General features: G+C 33.3%; 1 protein-coding gene across 3 annotated transcripts in view; it reads right to left on the bottom strand.

Annotated features, from left to right (window-relative positions):
• CFAP299 (cilia and flagella associated protein 299) overlaps nucleotides 1-19,148 on the bottom strand; it is a 664,079-nt gene that overhangs the window by 404,864 nt on the left and 240,067 nt on the right. For all 3 annotated transcript variants that reach the window (XM_017530199.2, XM_037739149.1, XM_037739148.1), the window contains exon 3: nucleotides 7,161-7,251. In XM_017530199.2, the coding sequence (XP_017385688.1) occupies nucleotides 7,161-7,251 (91 nt within the window). The remainder of the gene's footprint in view (nucleotides 1-7,160; nucleotides 7,252-19,148) is intronic.

The raw sequence follows: 19,148 nt of genomic DNA, 5'->3' as shown, positions 1-19,148 counted from the left end.
ATGTAAACCTGGATAAGATGTTCAATCTCTTCATGTCTCAAACTTCTCATCTATAAAGGGGATATTAAAATAATACCTACTTCATATATGTTATAAAAATTAACAGTTCAAGAATATAAAGCACTTATGAAAAATGCTCAGTAGTTGGTAAGGTTTTAATACATATTAGTTTTTGACGAAATTAAAATCATCATTTTTTTAACTCTCTTAATGAAGTATAATTAGCTCTCTTGATTCTGTCAGTGTGAAAATCCAAGCACCGAGTATATATGGGACATGTACTAGCAGACATTAGATTTAATTGGGAAAGCTTCTTACATATGTAAAATTTTTAATTCAAATGACTATGTCTCATGTCAGTATGGAACACTAAAGATGTCATTAAATTTTCATACAAAATAATTGATAAATTTAAACACCTAAACAAAATTATGTTTTGCTTCCATAAGATTACATTATTGCAACAATGACATACTTTTTGTTTTTCCCTAAAATGGCTAGCACTAAGCTTTTGCATTTGTAGTTCTAGAGCACTGCAGTGGATGTTGGCAGTGTCTCTTTTAGATCTTATTTCCCAGGCATATGTACCCAGCTCCAGACCTGCAGGTGTTAAAAGCTAATGGTTCCCACCTGCACCCTCCTCAAAAGGAATGTCCTTAGCTGACAGGGGCCAATTCTCAGTCTCCCACCTCTGTGGCAGCTGACAATTAATTGATGGAGAGAGGAATGGGGAAGGAAGCGTATAAAAGCACATTCCCCTTGCCTCAGGCAGGCCAAACAGTCATACACCAAAGCACTCTGTGAGACCAGACTGAGAATAGATTTCCACTGAAACTACATCTCTGCCTAACTTCTTCCTCTATAGTATCATACTTCCCTCATGCATAACCCGTTATGAGAGAGGTTTCTCAATGTGATAACGAGATGAGAGAACTTTCTCAATAAATCACTGGCACTAAAATTGGCATCCGAGGATCTGCTTATAGGGAACCTGACCTAACATAACACATGGTATTTATGCTTTATTAAACATCTATAATGCAGTAGCTCACACTTTGGGAGCACCAGGTAAGAGGATAACTTGAGCCCAGTGTTCAAGACTAGCCTGGACAACATAGGAAAACCCTGTATCTACAAATAATAAAAAATTAGCTGGGTATGGTGATACATGCTGGTAGTTCCAGCTTTTCAGGAGTTTGAGGCAGCAGGATGCTTGAGCCCAGGAGTTCCTGGCTGCAGTGAGCCATGATGGCACCACTGCACTCCAGCCTGGGCAGCACAGCAAGGCACTGCCTCAGAAAAGAAAAAAAAAACATCTACCTAGTTTTAGGCTTAGATGTGTTTTACACATTATATAATTTTATTCTGGAAATATCTCAGCAGTGTGGAAATTATCATCCCGTATTTGGGTGGGGAAAACTCAGGCTGTGTTGAGTTGAGAAATGTGTCTTTAGCTTGTGATAATCAGAAAATCCAAGATTCAAACTCTGATGACTCCATAACCTTTGCTCTTTCCTGCACTTCTCACTGCCTCTGTATCATAGTTTTATCCAGGAAATAAGGAAATTAAAGATCTATCCAGCTATACTTTTTCTAGTGAAATAAACGTTGATATGCATTTATCCCCCAAACGTTGATGTAATTTATTTAAAATGAGGGTAAGATTGTGTGAGTCATGTAATTTCCATAAGAGTTTATTAGTGGACAAGCATGAATTCTATTAAAAAGGAAATAAACGTCTGTATAATACCTTCATTTTCTTGAAAGGGAACATTTTATAAAAGTTGGAAAATAGCAAGGAGGGAAAAGATCATGTCAGCACAGTGTTATTGGTTATATACAAGGCAATCTTATGTTTCATAGAGATTTCAACACAGGAAATGGGTATATTAGGAACCGCCTTAATTCATAGATTTTCCTGATTCAGGTACAGTGGTTTCTTTGAATGACTCTGAAAGAAAAGCTGTAGGCAATGTTTTTTCCTAGCTTCAATAATGCATATTTCAAAGCCAAAACTAGTCACTCATGTGACTGTTTACATAGTCAACATTCAGTGGGAAAATAAGTGTCAATGGGTTTCACTTTTCCCACTCAGAACAGCATGTGACCTCTCATTATAATCCTCATGAGTCTCTGATTAGTAAGGAAATGTTTTATTTTTGTATTTTTCATTCAACAAATCAGATTCTTAGTTTACCACCACCTTAAAAACAATTATCTCCTCCCACAGCTGCTTGTTCACTATAAAGAGTTACATAATCCTATTACATTAGAAACATTATAGAGAGGTCCCATTTTCTATACATGTTTATTTTTGGCAAACAGTAAAGGGATTTGCACTGAGTATATGTTAAAATGGACAGTGGTTCCCACAACACTAAAAAAACACATATAGCGTTTCTTTAAGAAAGTATTCTGATGGCTATAATATCTTAACAATGATCAACAATGTTTATATTTCTAATAAAATCTATAAGCAACTAATTGTCTCAAAGAACTGTTTCAACTATCTCATCTGAAGATAAATTCAAATCTAATCAATGTTTTCCTTAAATACTATCAGCAAAAGTATTGGATATTTTCCATATCTATTTTATTCACAATTATAGCTTTAGCAGTTATAATACTCCTTTACTATAAAACTTTTTTATATATTAAATCATTGTCATGTATCAAAAGTGTGACAAATGTTTAATCTATATTTTAAATAATCAATATTAATATGAGGGTACTCTTTTAATCCTCATATTACAGAGAAGGACATTGTGGCTTAGAAAATATAATAATGTCATTTTGCAATCCATAATACTTGGTAGGAAGTCAGTCTGGAACTTCAGTCTAGTTACTGTCTACCTCAAAATTCTGTTTTTTTAATCACTGAACCATACTAAATCCTCTAAAGCCAGGATTATACTTCTTTCCTTTATTAAAATTATTATCAGCTGCTCACTTTCCACTGAATCTCACAAATAGAAACATAGGAATAGTACTCCATAGCTCCTTCCCTGTTTCTTACATAAAAACAAAGCACGCGGTTTGCAGATTTTGTCTCCTAAGTAATCAGTCAAATATATCTTTTTTCCCCCTGTTCATTCTGTCATTTATTTATCCCAGCCTTTATTATCTATTGCCTGCACTGTTACAATACCCTCTCAGTTGACCTCCCTGTCTTATATCTCATTTTCCATTTTCCGTCTCTATGTACACACACTTATCCCCATACACTACTGGCAGTGTACTCCTAAATTGCATGTCTGATCACATCAACCATTTGCATAAATAATTTTAAGGACATTCATCACCTTCATCTCAGTAGCACTGTCCATGCTACTGAGCACAGCAACAGAACCTATACACCTGGTTGTTGCTCATCGCTTTGGCTTCCTGCCTCCTCTCCCAAATTTATTTGAGAAATATTTACCAAGTAGAATTGACCAGGGCTGGTGATCAAATGGATATGAGATCTGATAAGTAGAAAAGGAAAAGAAAACATACACAATAGAGTAATAGAGTAAATGTTGAGCATTTGAGGGATAACAACACGGAGGTAAACATTGGAGTGGAGTTCATATCTTTTTCGCCAGCTTCCTACTTAACTGAACATATTCTTTTGTCAAAAACAACACAAACTCACTACAACCAAAATCAAACACATTATCTCTGTGTCTGATTTCTGATCTTGGAGTGCACTACGTCTCAGATTGGCAGTATCATCTATCTATCTCCAAAACCACTCTTTCTTTCTATCCCTTCTTTAACTATATCCTATCACAGCATCCTGTCAAGTTTATCTTCTAAATAGCTCTCAAATCATTCTCTTCTTTTCATCTGAATTTGTAATGCATCTGCTGGCATCTGCTTTATCCTTTCTGTAATTTATTCCCTATAGTAAAGGCACACTGATGCTTTCTATCTGAAAATCTGATTATATCGTCCTCTACCCATTTACATACAATTAGAGCTTTTTGTGTTTTTCCTCCATAGCATCTGTCACATTGCAAATTTGTTCTTATTTCTATGCAAATAGATATTTGATTATTCATTTTCTGCCCCAAACAACTATAAGCTCCATAAGCACTTGCCACTCACTGTATTCCAAGCAGTAAGTATGATGCCTGGTATAGAGCCATTTATCACAACGTGTTTAATGACCAATTGAAAAAAGTAATTAATAGATGGACAAAAAAGATCTAGGTTTCTATTTTTTGTAACAAGAAACATAGTCAGTGATCTCATGGGTTTTGATAATTCGCTAAGGGAAAATGTGCATAGTAGTAGAGATGCAGGTCCTCTGGAGGTATAAGATGAGAAGCCCAAGAAAGAGATTCAGTTAAAAAGCCAGAAGAAAGGTAGAATAACTATAAGATAACTATGTCATAGACACTAAGGTAGAAAATAAAACAGACTGATCTGCTATGTAAATATCTCAGAGTAGTCTGGAAAGAAATTGGAGATTATTGTCTCAAAATAATCCATTTTACCCCTTTAATTTCTAACTAGATTTTTCTTCAATTATCACATCTTGACCTCTAAGGTTTTCCTTAGTCTTTATCGTATACATGAAATGCTCTCAAGAGGTACATCTTCATTAAAGCATCCTCTATATTTCTACCATTCCTATTGCAAGCATAGCTATATTACTACATTTGTATCCTATTTCTGGATATTAAATTATGTCCTAGTCTCAGCCTCACTTAAATATTTAATTTCTATAACTTTTCCATTGATATTTCTGGGAAAATGCATTTGTAATATCATGTATATTCATTCAATGAGTTCAAGTCTCTGCATTTTTTACATCTTTGTTTGCATTACTGTTATGTGCCTCTAATGTGAGTTGCTGGCTATTCTGAACCAGACCAGTATAATGTGCTGGGGCAAGCACTTGTCATAAGCACACACTTTATAAATGCTTCACTGTGGTGGTAGTGTTAACTTCACAGCATGGGCAGTCAGAAAACTACATTATTTGCTCAGGAAATAATAAATCTGCATACAAATGAGAATGAAATAATAAAATTATTCATTTTAGCCTTTTAAGAATTTTTAAACCTGAAATACATGAGGCATGAGGTAGAAACATTTTCATACATGAATGGCTCACATTTAAAATAAAGCTAAATAGCTATATCACTAGGGAAAAAACATTCATTGTGCCTGTCATTTGAAGAACTGTATGACAATCAAAAATATTTAAAAGTGTTTTTGTACATAAATTGCAAATAAATTTGAATGTTTTGTATAATTAAGTGCTGGAAGATCATACTAACTTAAATATTAATATTATATTTCCTATAGTGTCCATCCAGAGCTGAATTTAATTATTCTACTTTTATTTTGTTTTACTTTCTATCTTCACTCTCTAAAATATAAACTCGCTAAGATCATGAACGCCACAGCACCCCCAGGCTCCCAATGCCTAGAGCCATTCCAAGCTTGTACAAGTGCACAAGAAATATGTTTTGAGTGACTGGAAAATGAATGAACGTAGAGCAGGAAAATATATATGTATATCATGTAAAAGCCTGTTTTAATTTAAGATATAATAGTGGCTTGAATCAAGGTAAATAATATTTAGGATGAATAAAGTAAATTTATTTGACTTATGCTTAAGAGGAGATGGTAGTTCATCCAACATGGGTGAGAGAAAGTAGAGTCTGTAAGTGATAGGCTTTTAATCTGAGTAAATGGGTGGTTAGTGCCCTAATTTGTCATCAAAGGAGATACAAACGGAAGAACAAGACAAAGAAGATGTGATTGAAAAGAAGCCTATTCTGATTCAAATCACAGACTCTGGGTCTTTAAAGCTGTCTGTGCTTGCTTGTCCTACTATGTAATAATCATGGACCATTTTTTTCAATTCTATGGAATTCGATTTCCACCTTTACTGTGGGTAGAATTTGTTCTTGACAAATTAAAAAAACAAACAAAAAAACAAACAAAAAACTCTATAGCCAAACACAATGGATGCTTTTCCAGTTCTTATCTTGTTTGACCACTGATAATCATTTGCTCCTTCTTGGACATCCTTAACCCATGTTCCTTTGAAACCTTTTTCTCCTGCCTTTCCTCAAACCTCTCTAGCTGCTCTACTAACAGTCAAATAAATTCCAGACTTTTCTGTTGTGATTAATAAGGTTGTCCAAAATCTAGTCTCTGCCCATATTTCCATCTCCACCCTTTTAAAATTTCTGTCAGACTACTTCCTACATGAAATTTTTCCTTATTTTAAATCAGGGTTAGTTCTATTCTATTAACTAAACATGGCATGATTTTTTTAATCTCTCTGAAGTACACTGATGGTTTTGTTTTCATGTGATATTTTCAGTGGACCTGATAGTGAGTAAAACTCCAACTTTTTTATTAAGAAAACATTGGTAGATCTCCTTATATACATATTTTTCTGTTCTTCTAAATTTTTCATCACATTACTTCTGAATAATTTTCTGTAAATCAGTCATCTACTACAGTTTTAGCATGAATATTTGCCTTTTCTATTAAATTTCATTTGGAACATGTTAAGACTTACAAAGACTGTTATCACAAATATCATATTAACAAAGTGTGAAAGTAAATCTTTATTCCCAATAATATTCACATACTCCATGTATTTGATATTAATATAGCACACATTTTAATAAACTACAAGTATATTCTCCTTGAATCTTCAAAATAATAATAATAACACATGTTATTCTATTACATGATTGCTATCACATCTTCCAATGTAGCACTAAAAGGCAGACTATGCTACTATATTCTAGGAGTAACATAAAATCAGGGGACAAAACTCAGGGTCAGTGGGTGATGCCACTTAAGAGAGTGTAAGAAGAGGTTGGGCTTAAGAAAAGCAGGAGGCTTTACCTAGAGGTGGCATAGAGTTAGAGGACCATTCTGCCATGCATAGGCATTTTCTCTGCAAAAATATGTTTAGAATCCTTTTTTTTTTTTTTTTTTTTTTNTTACCATTTGGCTACTTCTAGAGATGTAAATGAGAATTTTTAACATTCTAGATATATTCCTATAATAAATAATTAATAAAGAGGAACCATATTTTATATCCCATAAATTACTTTAAGAAAGATATTCAATATTAGATTTTTAATATTAATTGTGCCTTTAGTGTATACATTTTAAGCTGTTGGATGAAATGTACTTACACTCAGTTTTCCGTTGCGATTGTCTTCTTCTCTCATTGCCAGGGCCATCAGAAAGTTATCTTGTAAGTCTTTACCAGCACTTGTTAGAGTCCTGTAAAAAGCAGATCTTCAGTTATAATGTATTAGATAACAAATACATTTCAAACACTCAGGGGCCAATAATAATGATTTTTTATTCCAGTGACAATTTCCTTGCAAAATGAAAACCATATAAACACAATCATTATTATCTACTAGAGTCCTCAATTTAATTTCATATAGTAATAGAGTATTTATAAATAGTTGGAATCAAGTCTTTAAATAATATATCCATATCAAGACTCATGCCATATATAATTTCATTTACATGCCCATTTTGTTCTTTTTTAACATACCAAGAAAAGTCACCATGTTCGTACCACTCCTTCCCACAAAATTTTTTAACTGCCTATAATTTAAGTATAGTTTATTAATTTAAGGAAATTAAAATACTAGACACCTATGCTAATACAGTTACTGGAGTAGAGCATTAATTTTAGCCCTATGAGTAGAGATAATCAAGGCAAAAAAGGAAACTAGGTTGACTTATCTTTGTCAGATGAAAGAAAGCATCAAGAATTCAAGAGAGAAATAACGTTCTCTGGAAATATATTTTAAAAGAAATATATCACAAAGATCTCAATCAAGCACAACTGAACCACATAATAGTAAGTTTGAGTGATTTGTAAAAGAATAACCCTTTCTTTATACAGCAATTTCCTACATATTCCACAGACTTTTTCATTATGTGTCTGCTATGTACCAGGAAATGTATCTGGGCACAAGGATGCACAAGGCATAGTTCCTGCTCTCAAGTTGTGTATCGTCTCATAGAGGTAAACAGATATATAAACATAACGTCATACCATGTGATAACTGGAATAATAGAGATATAGACAGAGTAACAAAGGGGTTAATAAGAGAAGGTATCGTATTCAAGGCAAAGTCACTTAATCTGAAATGTAAAAGCAATTATTCTTGAATTTAATGTTAAAACTTGAGATAGTATTAGATAGTTTGAGGGGTGGAAGGAGAGAGTTATCAGTAACTACAAAGGAAAGAAGGAATACAGATTTAAAGTTGCAAGGCAATCGGGTAACAGCAAAGCAGTCAGAGAGTAAACACAGGAAGTGAGGGGGAAACCAGATAATATTATTAGAAGTTAGGATTTTAATCAACATACTGTTATAAATATTTACTAAGTTCAGATAGCAGAGTCTGGTTTAAGAATTCATTTTTACAATCCCTTTCAGGGCAGACTTGTATGCTACTTAAGGAGCTTGAACCTTGTCATACTACCAGAATGCATTAAACCAAAAGGGTCTAATGCAAGCAAATCAAATACAGTAGTCAAATCTGTGTTCCGGAAAGAGTGTTCAGAGCTATGAGAAAGGCAGCCTGAAGGAGAGCAACACTGCAGGGATTAATTAAGAGACTATCACAAACCTTTAGAAAGAGATGATGAATATCTGATTTAAAGAAGTGATGGTAAGGATAGGAAGGAAAGGATAGTTTAGGAAATATTTAAGAGATAAAATGGACCTACTGATTGCTTTTTGTGAAGAGTTAAGGAGAGATTACTACTAGGTTAAATCATTGCAACCTTTGTTTATGTTCCTGATCTAGAAATGCAGCTCTTTAAATTCATCATAATTTGTGTGCTTTTGCTTTCTAGCTTTATGTTCCTCAGCTTGTTTTATATACATACGTATATATATATAATATGTTTATATAATATAATATCTGTATTATATTATATATAATATATTATACACATTATATATAACATATATATCACTTAATAATCGAAAAACCTTAATAAACCTGTAAAATAATTACTAATTAGTACCAAAGAAGAGGTCAGATATTTGAGAATTTCTTTAATCCATTGTTCTGTCCACAGGTGAGTGTTCCATGTTAAAATATGTATTATGTACTGCTTTAATATTAAATTTAATATTAAATGTCTAAAACAGAAAATAATTTTGTCATTTGCTTGTTTAGAAAAAAACTACCTGTTTTCTACTGCTCACAGCATAAGCTTCTAATCATTTGTTCAGTTTCCACCTAATTTCCTGCTTATGGTCTGTTTTAAAACCACATTCTGTTGGAAATTCTCTGTGAAATTTGAATAGAGAATTCATTTTACAAGTACATCAATCAACAGTGGTCAGGTTACACTATAGTAACCAATGGTCCAAATCTCAGTGGTTTGCAATTGCAAGAGATTACCTTTCAATAAAAATATGCATCAATAGCAGGTTTACTGTGGCTCTTCATCTTGAGGGACTGAGACACTGATGAAACATCCTCTATCGGAACCATCTTCGGTTATTGTGCAGAGGGAAAAGAGAACATAGCCACACAATGTCTCTTAAAACTTCTGCTTAAAAGTAACACATATCACTTCTACTCATATTTCCTTGGCCAAAATGCTTTGGCCAACACTGAACTCAATGGGGTGAGAAAATACAATCCTGTCCAGGCATTTGTAGCAAATATTTGTGAATAGTAGCTCAGACACTCATGGCTTCCTATACCATAAAAAACAAAGGTTGAGACTAGATTGCTCAGTATATAAGAGCAGTAAATAATACAATTTTTGAACAAATTATGATAGTACAGAAAATTTGTTAACTTGGTTCATTGTAATGTAACCAAGTAAAGGCTCTTTTGAGAATTAAAATTACTAATCCTAGCTCCAAAACCAAACTTCCCCTAAATACCCACAGAGCATCCTATAAATTACAGTTGAAGGAAGAAACTATTAATAGAATTAGTGTTCTGTGATAGTTGTAGACATCTATTGCTTTTGCCTCCTAATATCCTTTCTCCCTTTTTATTGGCAGCACGGCCCTAACTTTTACTTGGGCAACTGTCTTTTCCACACTCTTTGCCTTAGTAGAATCAAAGTACCCACTTACAACACTTACCTCCCAAACCTCGGCTGGTGAATACACCTCAAGCTTTGCCAATGTCATTTCACCTCATGGGTAAATCTTTAACAGAGACAAAAGAATGAAGGGCAACTGGAGTTACAGTGGTACCCTTACTTCCTACTACATAGTTTATTCAATTTTATCTTTGAATCTACGATAATCAGTGCTCTTCCAATAAATTCCCTTTTTGATTTCATTCATTAGACTTGGTTTCTATTGCTTACAATAAAAACCTATAGTTGATACAATGGCTATACAGTTAGGAAACACCAGAATTCCTATGAGTTTCCACAAACTATATCTACTTCCTTCTCCTGCTACCTTCCCCACCATACCTTGTTTTGTTGTAAATTTTTAGAACTTCACAGATAAAGTTCAATTTGATCATCAACCCTCATTACATAACACAAAAGGTAACAATCATTAGAAGCTTTGCCTGTAGCCTTTAAGGCTTTTTAAAATTATATATAGATACATATTGGTGTCCTAATAAAAACATATATAGTATTATGTGGTCAATTGTTCATTTCATTACATATTTTGCAACTTACTGTTTTATTGCTGTTGTTACAACTATTGCTGGAAGCTGATGTTTATGAAAGTTCCAAGAAAATAAAAATTATCCCTGATATATCAGATATGAAATGCCAGAAGAATAGATTTTTAGGCATCATTCACTAATAAGGATGGAACTCCTAATATTTTGCTAAGCCTGATTCTCTTGCTAATGGCCGAGGTTTTCAGCAGATGTCTAGGGTGGGCAGGAAAATAAAGTAATAGGCAATAGAATTCTTGCTGTCCCTGGACACTTGCCAGGGAAGACACTCTTCCCCCTTGTTCCATAAAAATGAAAGCCTCCATTTTCACTTGGGCATATAGCAGCTTGGAATAGAGACCACATTTCTTAGCCTCTTTGCAGCTAGTTATGTTCGTGTCACTAACTTTTGCACATTAAGAGCCAAGTGAAAATGATTTGCGACTTCTAGGGAGTGTACTTAAAGTAGAGACGGGTACTTTTTTTCTGGTAGCTAGAATGCACTATAATAACTGACACTCCAACTGCCATCTTGGACATAAACTGGAGGCCACTATTATGGAGAAACAAAGAGGGTCCACGATACTTTAGAATACCAACACAGCCTTGAGTGACACCAGCTGGACTTCTTGAATATGAGACTGAAAAGAATTTCTATTTGATTTCAGCTACTGTCATTTTGGAGTTTTCTTTTCTTTTCTTTTCTTTTTTAACCAACCTAATTCAAAAAGATACTTGATCATTTGAAATTTGTTCACTTTTCTGAAAAAGATGCACTTGTGGGATTTGTTTGGTTATCAAATTGGAATTTAACCTTAGGTGAAATATTCTAAGAATTTCCCAGGAGACCATATTATTTACCTAATTAAAATGAATTTTCAAAAACAGTCTTAGGTTAAGTCTAATAATTAATAGCACCAGGTAATGAAAATTAAACTAAAATGTGAAATGGAATATCAGTCTTTAATTCCCACTCATTTACCAACGGATTAGTCCAAACAACCACATTTTTCTGAATCTGGATTTCATGATGGGCTAAATAATATCTAGGCCCAATAGCAGATGTAAAGCTTGTGGTCTAAAGCAATCCTGCTGCATTATTTATCACCAAACATCATTAAAATATAGTTAGTCCAAGAAAAAGACTATTATCCTGACAAGATCCTAAGTTCATACTGTTCTTCTTTCATTACTATGCAAGTCTCACATACATAGATTTATATCATTTCTTATAAACTCAGTGAGGAAGATAGAAGTACTATATAAATTTGGAACAGAGAGGGTAAAGATTTTTGGCTCCAAAGCTATGTGAAACAGAGAAAAAATGTTACATAGTAATCACTCTTTATCATGCTACAGCTGAGAACCCGAAACTTCTCAGCAAAAGGAAATATTGGAAAAGAATGAAAGTTAATGCAGTGTGAGGTAAGGAATTCTTAAATCTTTAACATGCATTACTCTTATTTAACTAGGTTTATTTAACAGTAAGTGACCTGAGAAAGCTTGCTTAAGTAAATATTACAAAAGCAGTTACTTCCTCAAGAAATGAAGTAGTCTGTTTCAAAATCTTAGTGTTCTAAGTTCTACAAAGGCAAATACTCCAACTTTATTGTTTATATTCCACTGCACTTTCAAAATGTGGTAAAAGTTATATGAATGAGTTAAATTTTACCAACCATGTTTAATCAATAGCTAAAGCTATTTATATAATGCTACATGAAAGATTATAAACATATTATTAATCTTCAAAAATTAGGTTACTGGTTTTATGATTTAAGTGTGTTGTTTGTATGTCATTATCACACATACTGACATTATTAGCTTAACACTCAAAAAGAATGAATAACAAAAAAAAAAAACTTATTTCAAGAATTACTTTTTAAGAGCTTATTTGTTAAATAAATTCTTTCACTACATATTTGTGGTATCTATTTTTTTGGATTTTTAATGTATAATCTTTTTAATGTTTGTTGAAAGTGTCTAACAAACAAAGTTTGATTAATCATTAAAATGTTTTCTAGGCCAGGCATAGTGGCTCATACCTGTAATCCCAGCACTTTGGGAGGCCGAGGTGTGCATATCACAAGGTCAAGAGATCAAGGCCATCCAGGCCAACATGGTGAAAACCTATCTCTACTAAAAATACAAAGATTAGCTGAGTATAGTAATGTGTGCCTGTAGTCCCAGCTACTCAGGAGGCTGAGGCAGAAGAATTGCTTGAACCCTGGAGGCAGAGGTTGCAGTGAGCCAAGATTGCACCACTGAATTCCAGCCTGGTGATAGAGCAAGACTCAATCTCAAAAAAAATAAATAAAAGGTGTTTTCTAGTAACCAGTTTCTTAATAATTCCTAACTCAAATCTGGGATTAAATCCATTCTAACAGTAATACTTTTTAGCTATTGGGCACTGTCTTTGTACTAGTCTCTATACTAGGCATATTGCAAACAATTTTAATTATTTTCAAATAAACTCTAATGAGAAGTATATCTGTAACTTGATTATAATCAGCTGGTATTTGGTTTTTATTCTAGATTCACTAATTTTCAGGCTTTATTTAACTATAATAAAGACACACAACATATCAAAGTAGCATATCATAAACACTACATCACAATATTTTCACATTGTGAAAACAATGAGAATTCACTGAGAGAAGTAACATAAATTAGTAGGGGTGTAGGAGAGTAGGAGAGATATGCAGCCTTTATCTGGGGGTGCCCCTGGGAGTAATCAGAGTCTGCTGGTCTTGTAGTCTCTCAGGAAAGTTAATTAGCTATTATCATCATTCCAGTCTAGACTGAAGTTCTCATCAACTGCTCTTTTCAAAGGTAGAATTAATTTTTAAGCCAGAGAACTCCAATCTAGCCCATATTTCACATTTAGAGAATTTACATTCAACTCCTTCACACTTGTTTCAGTATATAATGCAACTTCTCTGTGCCTTAGTTCCTTAAAATGTGTTGTATACTTAGTTTGGAAAAAAATCAATGAAGAGTAAAGTGAAAAATAGTAGTTGAGTAAATTTGTATTATAAAATTGATAATGTTACCTTCTTAAAAAACAAATGAACATATCTATGAAAACATACTTTTCAGAAATTATTCTATATCCCATGGATAAATTTACTGACAGAACTTTTGTATATATTTATATTTGTATGATCCCAAATAATTTAAATTCTATTTTTAGAGGCCAAAACAGAAAATTATTTGTAAACTTGATGAGAAAATTTTATTCACCGTACTATATTTACTTTAAGAGGACTCATTTGAGAATTAATATGAAAGATATGTTTTTACTGTGTTTTGATATGGGGCACCTATTGCTCTATCAGACAGATAGTATTTTTGTACGTTTCCCAGAAAACATGTTATCTTTCTGTTTTATCTTTTATATAAATTAGGAGAAAAAAATTCTACCTTTGCACAGATACAATTATTTATCATTCTTGAATGACCAGTGGGTCAATAAAGAAACTAAGAAAGGTAATTGAAAATATCTTGAAACAAGCGACAATGGAAACACAACTTACTATGGGATACAGCAAACGTAGTACTAAAAAGGTTTAGAGCTATAAGCACCTAAAACAAAAGAACAAGAAAACTTCAAATAAACAACCTGACGATGCATCTTTAAAAACTATGAAAGCAAGAGCTAAAAAATCAGTATAAGAAATAATAAACATCAGAAATAAATCAAATTGAAATAAAGGACAAAATACAAATGTTCAACAAAAGGAAAACTTGGTTTTTTTGAAAAGATAAACAAAATAGGCACACCTCTAGCCAGACTAAGAAAAAAAAAAAGAGACAAGATCCAACTAAATAAAATCAAAGTGAAAAAGAAGATATTAGCTGGGCATGGTGGCCCTGACTGTAGTTCCAGCTACCTGGGAGGATTAGGAGGGAAGATCACATGAGCCTGGGAGATTGAGGCTGCAGTGAGGTTGATTGTGCCACTGCCTCCCAGCCTGGGAAACAGAGTGAGATCTGTTCTCAAAAAAAAAAAAAATTTAATAAAAGTGAAAAAAGAGGCATTACAACTGATACTGCAGAAATTCAAAGTATTATTAGAGGCTACTATGAGTAACTCTATGCCAATAATTTGGAAAACCCACAAGAAATGAATAAATGTATAGATGTATATAACCTACCAAAATTGAACCATGAAGAAAACCAAAATGTAAACAGACCAATAATAAGTAACAAAATTAAAGCTGAAATTATATACACAAAGGATTATAAACATTCTATTATAAAAACACGTGCACACGTATGTTTACTGAGGCATTGTTCACAATAGCAAAGACTTGGAACCAACCTAAATGCCCATCAATGATAGACTGGATAAAGAAAATGTACTACATATACACCATGGAATATTATGCAGCCATAACAAAGGATGAGTTCATGTCCCTTGCAGGCACATGGATGAAGCTGGAAACCATCATTCTCAGCAAACTGACATAAGAACAGAAAACCAAACACCACATGTTCTCACTCAAAAGTGGGTGTTGAACAATGAGAACACATGGACACAGGGAGGGTAACATCACACACCAGGGCCTATTGGGGGATGGGGACTAGGGCAGGGATAGCAGGGGCTGGGAGTATCAGGGAGGGATACCATTAGGAGAAATACATAATGTAGATGACGGGGGTGAGGGGGATGGATGCAGCAAACCACCATGATACATATATAACTATGTAACAAGCCTGAACATTCTGCACATGTACCCCAGAACTTAAAGTATAATAAAAAATATATATTGGTAGAAAAGAAAATAAAAATAAATTTAAAAAAATAGACTAGAAATTGGCTTGCTCTCCTAGCTTCTGCCATTGACCTTAAAAGAAACATATGGACTAGCCAATTCGTCACTGCCTCTCCAAGAGAGACACTAAAGCCCATGTAAGCTGCCTTCAGTGTGCCCAGCCTATGTTTTTTAATCCTCAACATACAGACACACAAGTGAGACCAGCTGAACATAGTCTAGATTAGCAAAACCACACTGATATAAAAATAAATATTACTTTATACTACTGAGTTGTGGGGATAGTTTCTTAAGCAGCATTTCTCTGGCAATAACTCACTTACATACCACATTTTTGTTATCATACTTGGAGAATTGCTGTGGGCACATTTATCCATTCATGCCATGGTATTTCTGAAAAGTTACCATGTGCTAGTGCTAGAACTGTACTACCTATGGAATTAGAGGAGTAAACAAATGGGCACAACCCTGAATCTAGGCATGTATTTAGGATCACTGGCTTCAGTTGGAAAACAGATTCTTTAAATGGTTTCTGTAGGAAAATATTGCTGAGGATTTCAAACAGCAGTTTTAAAACGAGGAAACAAATACAAAATTACAAGATATTTGTTTCTTCCTTCTTCTTGCACAGAATGTAACATAACAATAACAGCAAATTGCTCTCAGTTAGACCCTTTGTACTCCCCAAAAACAGTAAACATTTTTTGTCTCTCAAGTGAACTTGAGAATAGTTGTTCTCAGTGAACAAAAACAAATAATTTTAGCAAATATCTAAAGGAAGGCGAATTGATTTTTTTAATGGAATCAAAACTAGAGTTTTTTCTTAATGTTTAATAACGTATTCTTATGCATTCTTAATATATTTATATATTTAATAAGTTAATTAAATATATTTAATATAATATTTTAATATTTTCCATAAACTTTTTTCCCTTTAAATAATAGTTTGGTCTCAGTGTTAACTTTACCTCAGATTGAGTTAGTAGGCACACTCTCCAGCTACAACTTACAGATATAATAAAATTCCAGATACTAGAGAAATGATATTAAAATTATGTTTAAGTCAAGCTGAAAAGGAAAGTAAATCCTTTAGATGCAGGAATGAAGGGGGAACTCAAAGGCAGGGTAGCAGTTTCATTCAAAATTCCAGATGCATTTTAAAGCCAGGTATGATTTTAAGAATTGTGGGACTGCAGTTTTAATGACAATGCAAAGACAAGAAATGTTATCTTGGGAGAGGAGATGAGATAATGACCATTTAATAAAGCCAATATTCTTAAAAGCTCACCTAGTTATTGAAAAGAAATTTATAAAAACTCTACCTATTGGTTTGTAGATGTAGTTAAGACTGCTGTATGTCCCTGTCTCTGGTAAATTCTTGATATTTTTTAAAAAGGAATCTTTTTCTCCACAACCTCACCAGCATCTGTTATTTTCTGACTTTCTTAAAATAGCCATTCTGACTCATGTTAGATGATATCTCATTGTGGTTTTGGTTTGCATTTCTCTAATCAGTTATGCTGAGGTTTTTTTTTTTTTTCATGTATGTCTTTGAGCAGTGTCTGTTCCTGTCCTTCGCCCACTTTTTTTATGCAGTTGTTTGGCTTTTTTTCCTTTTCAATTTGTTTGAGCTCTTTGTAGATGCTGGATATTGGACCTTTGTCAGATGCATAGTTTGTAAAAGTTTTCTCCCATTCTGTACATTGTCTGTTTACTCTGTTGATAGTTTCTGTTGCTGTGCAGAAGCTCTTTAGTTTAATTACCATTGAAGTTATGATAAGAAAAACAAAAACAGTAAACTATATTTGAAGAAAAAGAAACCCTCAAAAACTGTGAATAAAAGGAACATACCCCCAAAATAATAAAAGCCAAATATGACAGACCCAAAGCTAGTATCATACTTAATGGGGGAAAATTGAAAGCCTTTTCTCTAAGATTTGCAATAAGACAAGGATGCCCACTTTCACCACTGTACTCAACATAGTACTGGAAGTCCCAGCTAAAGCAATCAGAAAAGAAAAAGAAGAAAGGTCATTCAATTAGAAAGGTGCAAAGAAGAAGTCAAATTATCCTTGTTTGCACATAAGATGGCCTTATATTTGTAAAGACATAAAGACTCCAAAAAAAAAAAAAACTATTAGAAGTGATAAACAAATTCAGTAAAGTTTCAGGATACAAAATTAACATAGAAAAAATCAGTAGAATTTTCATATACCAAAAGTGAACAATCTGAAAAAGAAATCAAAAATTAATCCCATTTGTAAATAGCTACAAATAAAATTAAAGACTTAGGAATTATCAAAATAAGTGAAAGATCTCTACAATAAAAATATAAAATGTTGATAAAAGAGATAGAATGAGACACCAAAAAATGGGACAATATGTCATGCTCATGGATTGGAAGAATCAATATTGTTAAAATGTCCACATTACCCAAAGAAATCTATGGGTTCAATGCAATCTCTATAAAAAATACCAATGACATTCTTCACAGAAACAGAAAAAACAATCCTAAAACTTGTATGGAACCACAAAAGACCCAGAATAGTCAAAGCTATCGTAAGCAAAAAAAACATAACTAGATGAATCACATTACCTGACTTCAAACCATATTATGAAGCTGTAGTAACTGAAACAGCATGGTACTGGCATACAAACAAATACATAAATCAAAGGAACAGAATGGAGAACTGAGAAACAAATCCATACACCAAAAGTACACACATTTTTTATAAAGGTGCAAAGAATATATATTAGGGAAATGACTTTTCAATAAATGGTGCCAGAAAAACTTGATATCCATATGCAGAAGAATGAAACTAGACCCCTATCTCTCAACATATACAAAAATCAAATCCAAATGAATTAAATACTTAAATCTAAGATCTCAAACTGTGAAACTACTACCAGAAAACACTGGTGCATATCTCTGGGACACTGATCTGGGCAAAGATTTCTTGAACAACACCCCACAAGCACAGGCAACCAAAGCAAAAATGGAAAAAAAGGGATCAAACCAAGTCAAAAAGTTTCTACACAGCAAAGGAAACAATCAAAAAAGTAAAAAGACAACCCACAGAATGGGAGAAAACTACCCTTTTGACAAGGGTATTAATAATCAAAATATATAAAGAGTTTAAACTACTCTATAGGCTAAAATCTAATAATCCAATCAAAAAAATGGGCCAAAGATATGAATAGACATGTCTCAAAAGAAGACACACAAATGACAAATAGACAAAAAAAAAAGTATTCAACATCATTAATCATCATAAAAATGCAAATCAAAACTACAATGAGATATCAGATCTCATTCCAGCTTTTATCCAAGAGATAGGTAATAACATATACTGGTGACAATGCGGAGAAAAGAGAACCCTGATACACTGTTGATAGCATTGTAAATAAGTATAACCACTATGGAGAACAGTTTGCAGGTTCTTCTCAGAAACTGAAAATAGAGGTATCATGTAATCCAGCAATCCCACTTCTATGTCTATACCCAAAACAAAGTTTATCGGTATATCATGTCTGAACACCCCATGTTTATTGCAGCACTTTTCACAATCACCAAGATTTGTAAGCAACTTAAGTGTCCTTCAACAGATTAATAAAGAAAAAGTAGTAAAAGACTGAGATTGGACCGGGCACAATGGCTCATACCTGTGATCCCAGCACTTTGGGAGTCTGAGGTGGGTGGATCATGAAGTCAGGAGTTCAA

This window comes from Cebus imitator, unplaced genomic scaffold, assembly GCF_001604975.1.
Source record: "Cebus imitator isolate Cc_AM_T3 unplaced genomic scaffold, Cebus_imitator-1.0 Scaffold64, whole genome shotgun sequence".
Taxonomy (NCBI): Eukaryota; Metazoa; Chordata; class Mammalia; order Primates; family Cebidae; genus Cebus; species Cebus imitator.
This window is presented reverse-complemented; position numbering and strand designations above follow the sequence as displayed.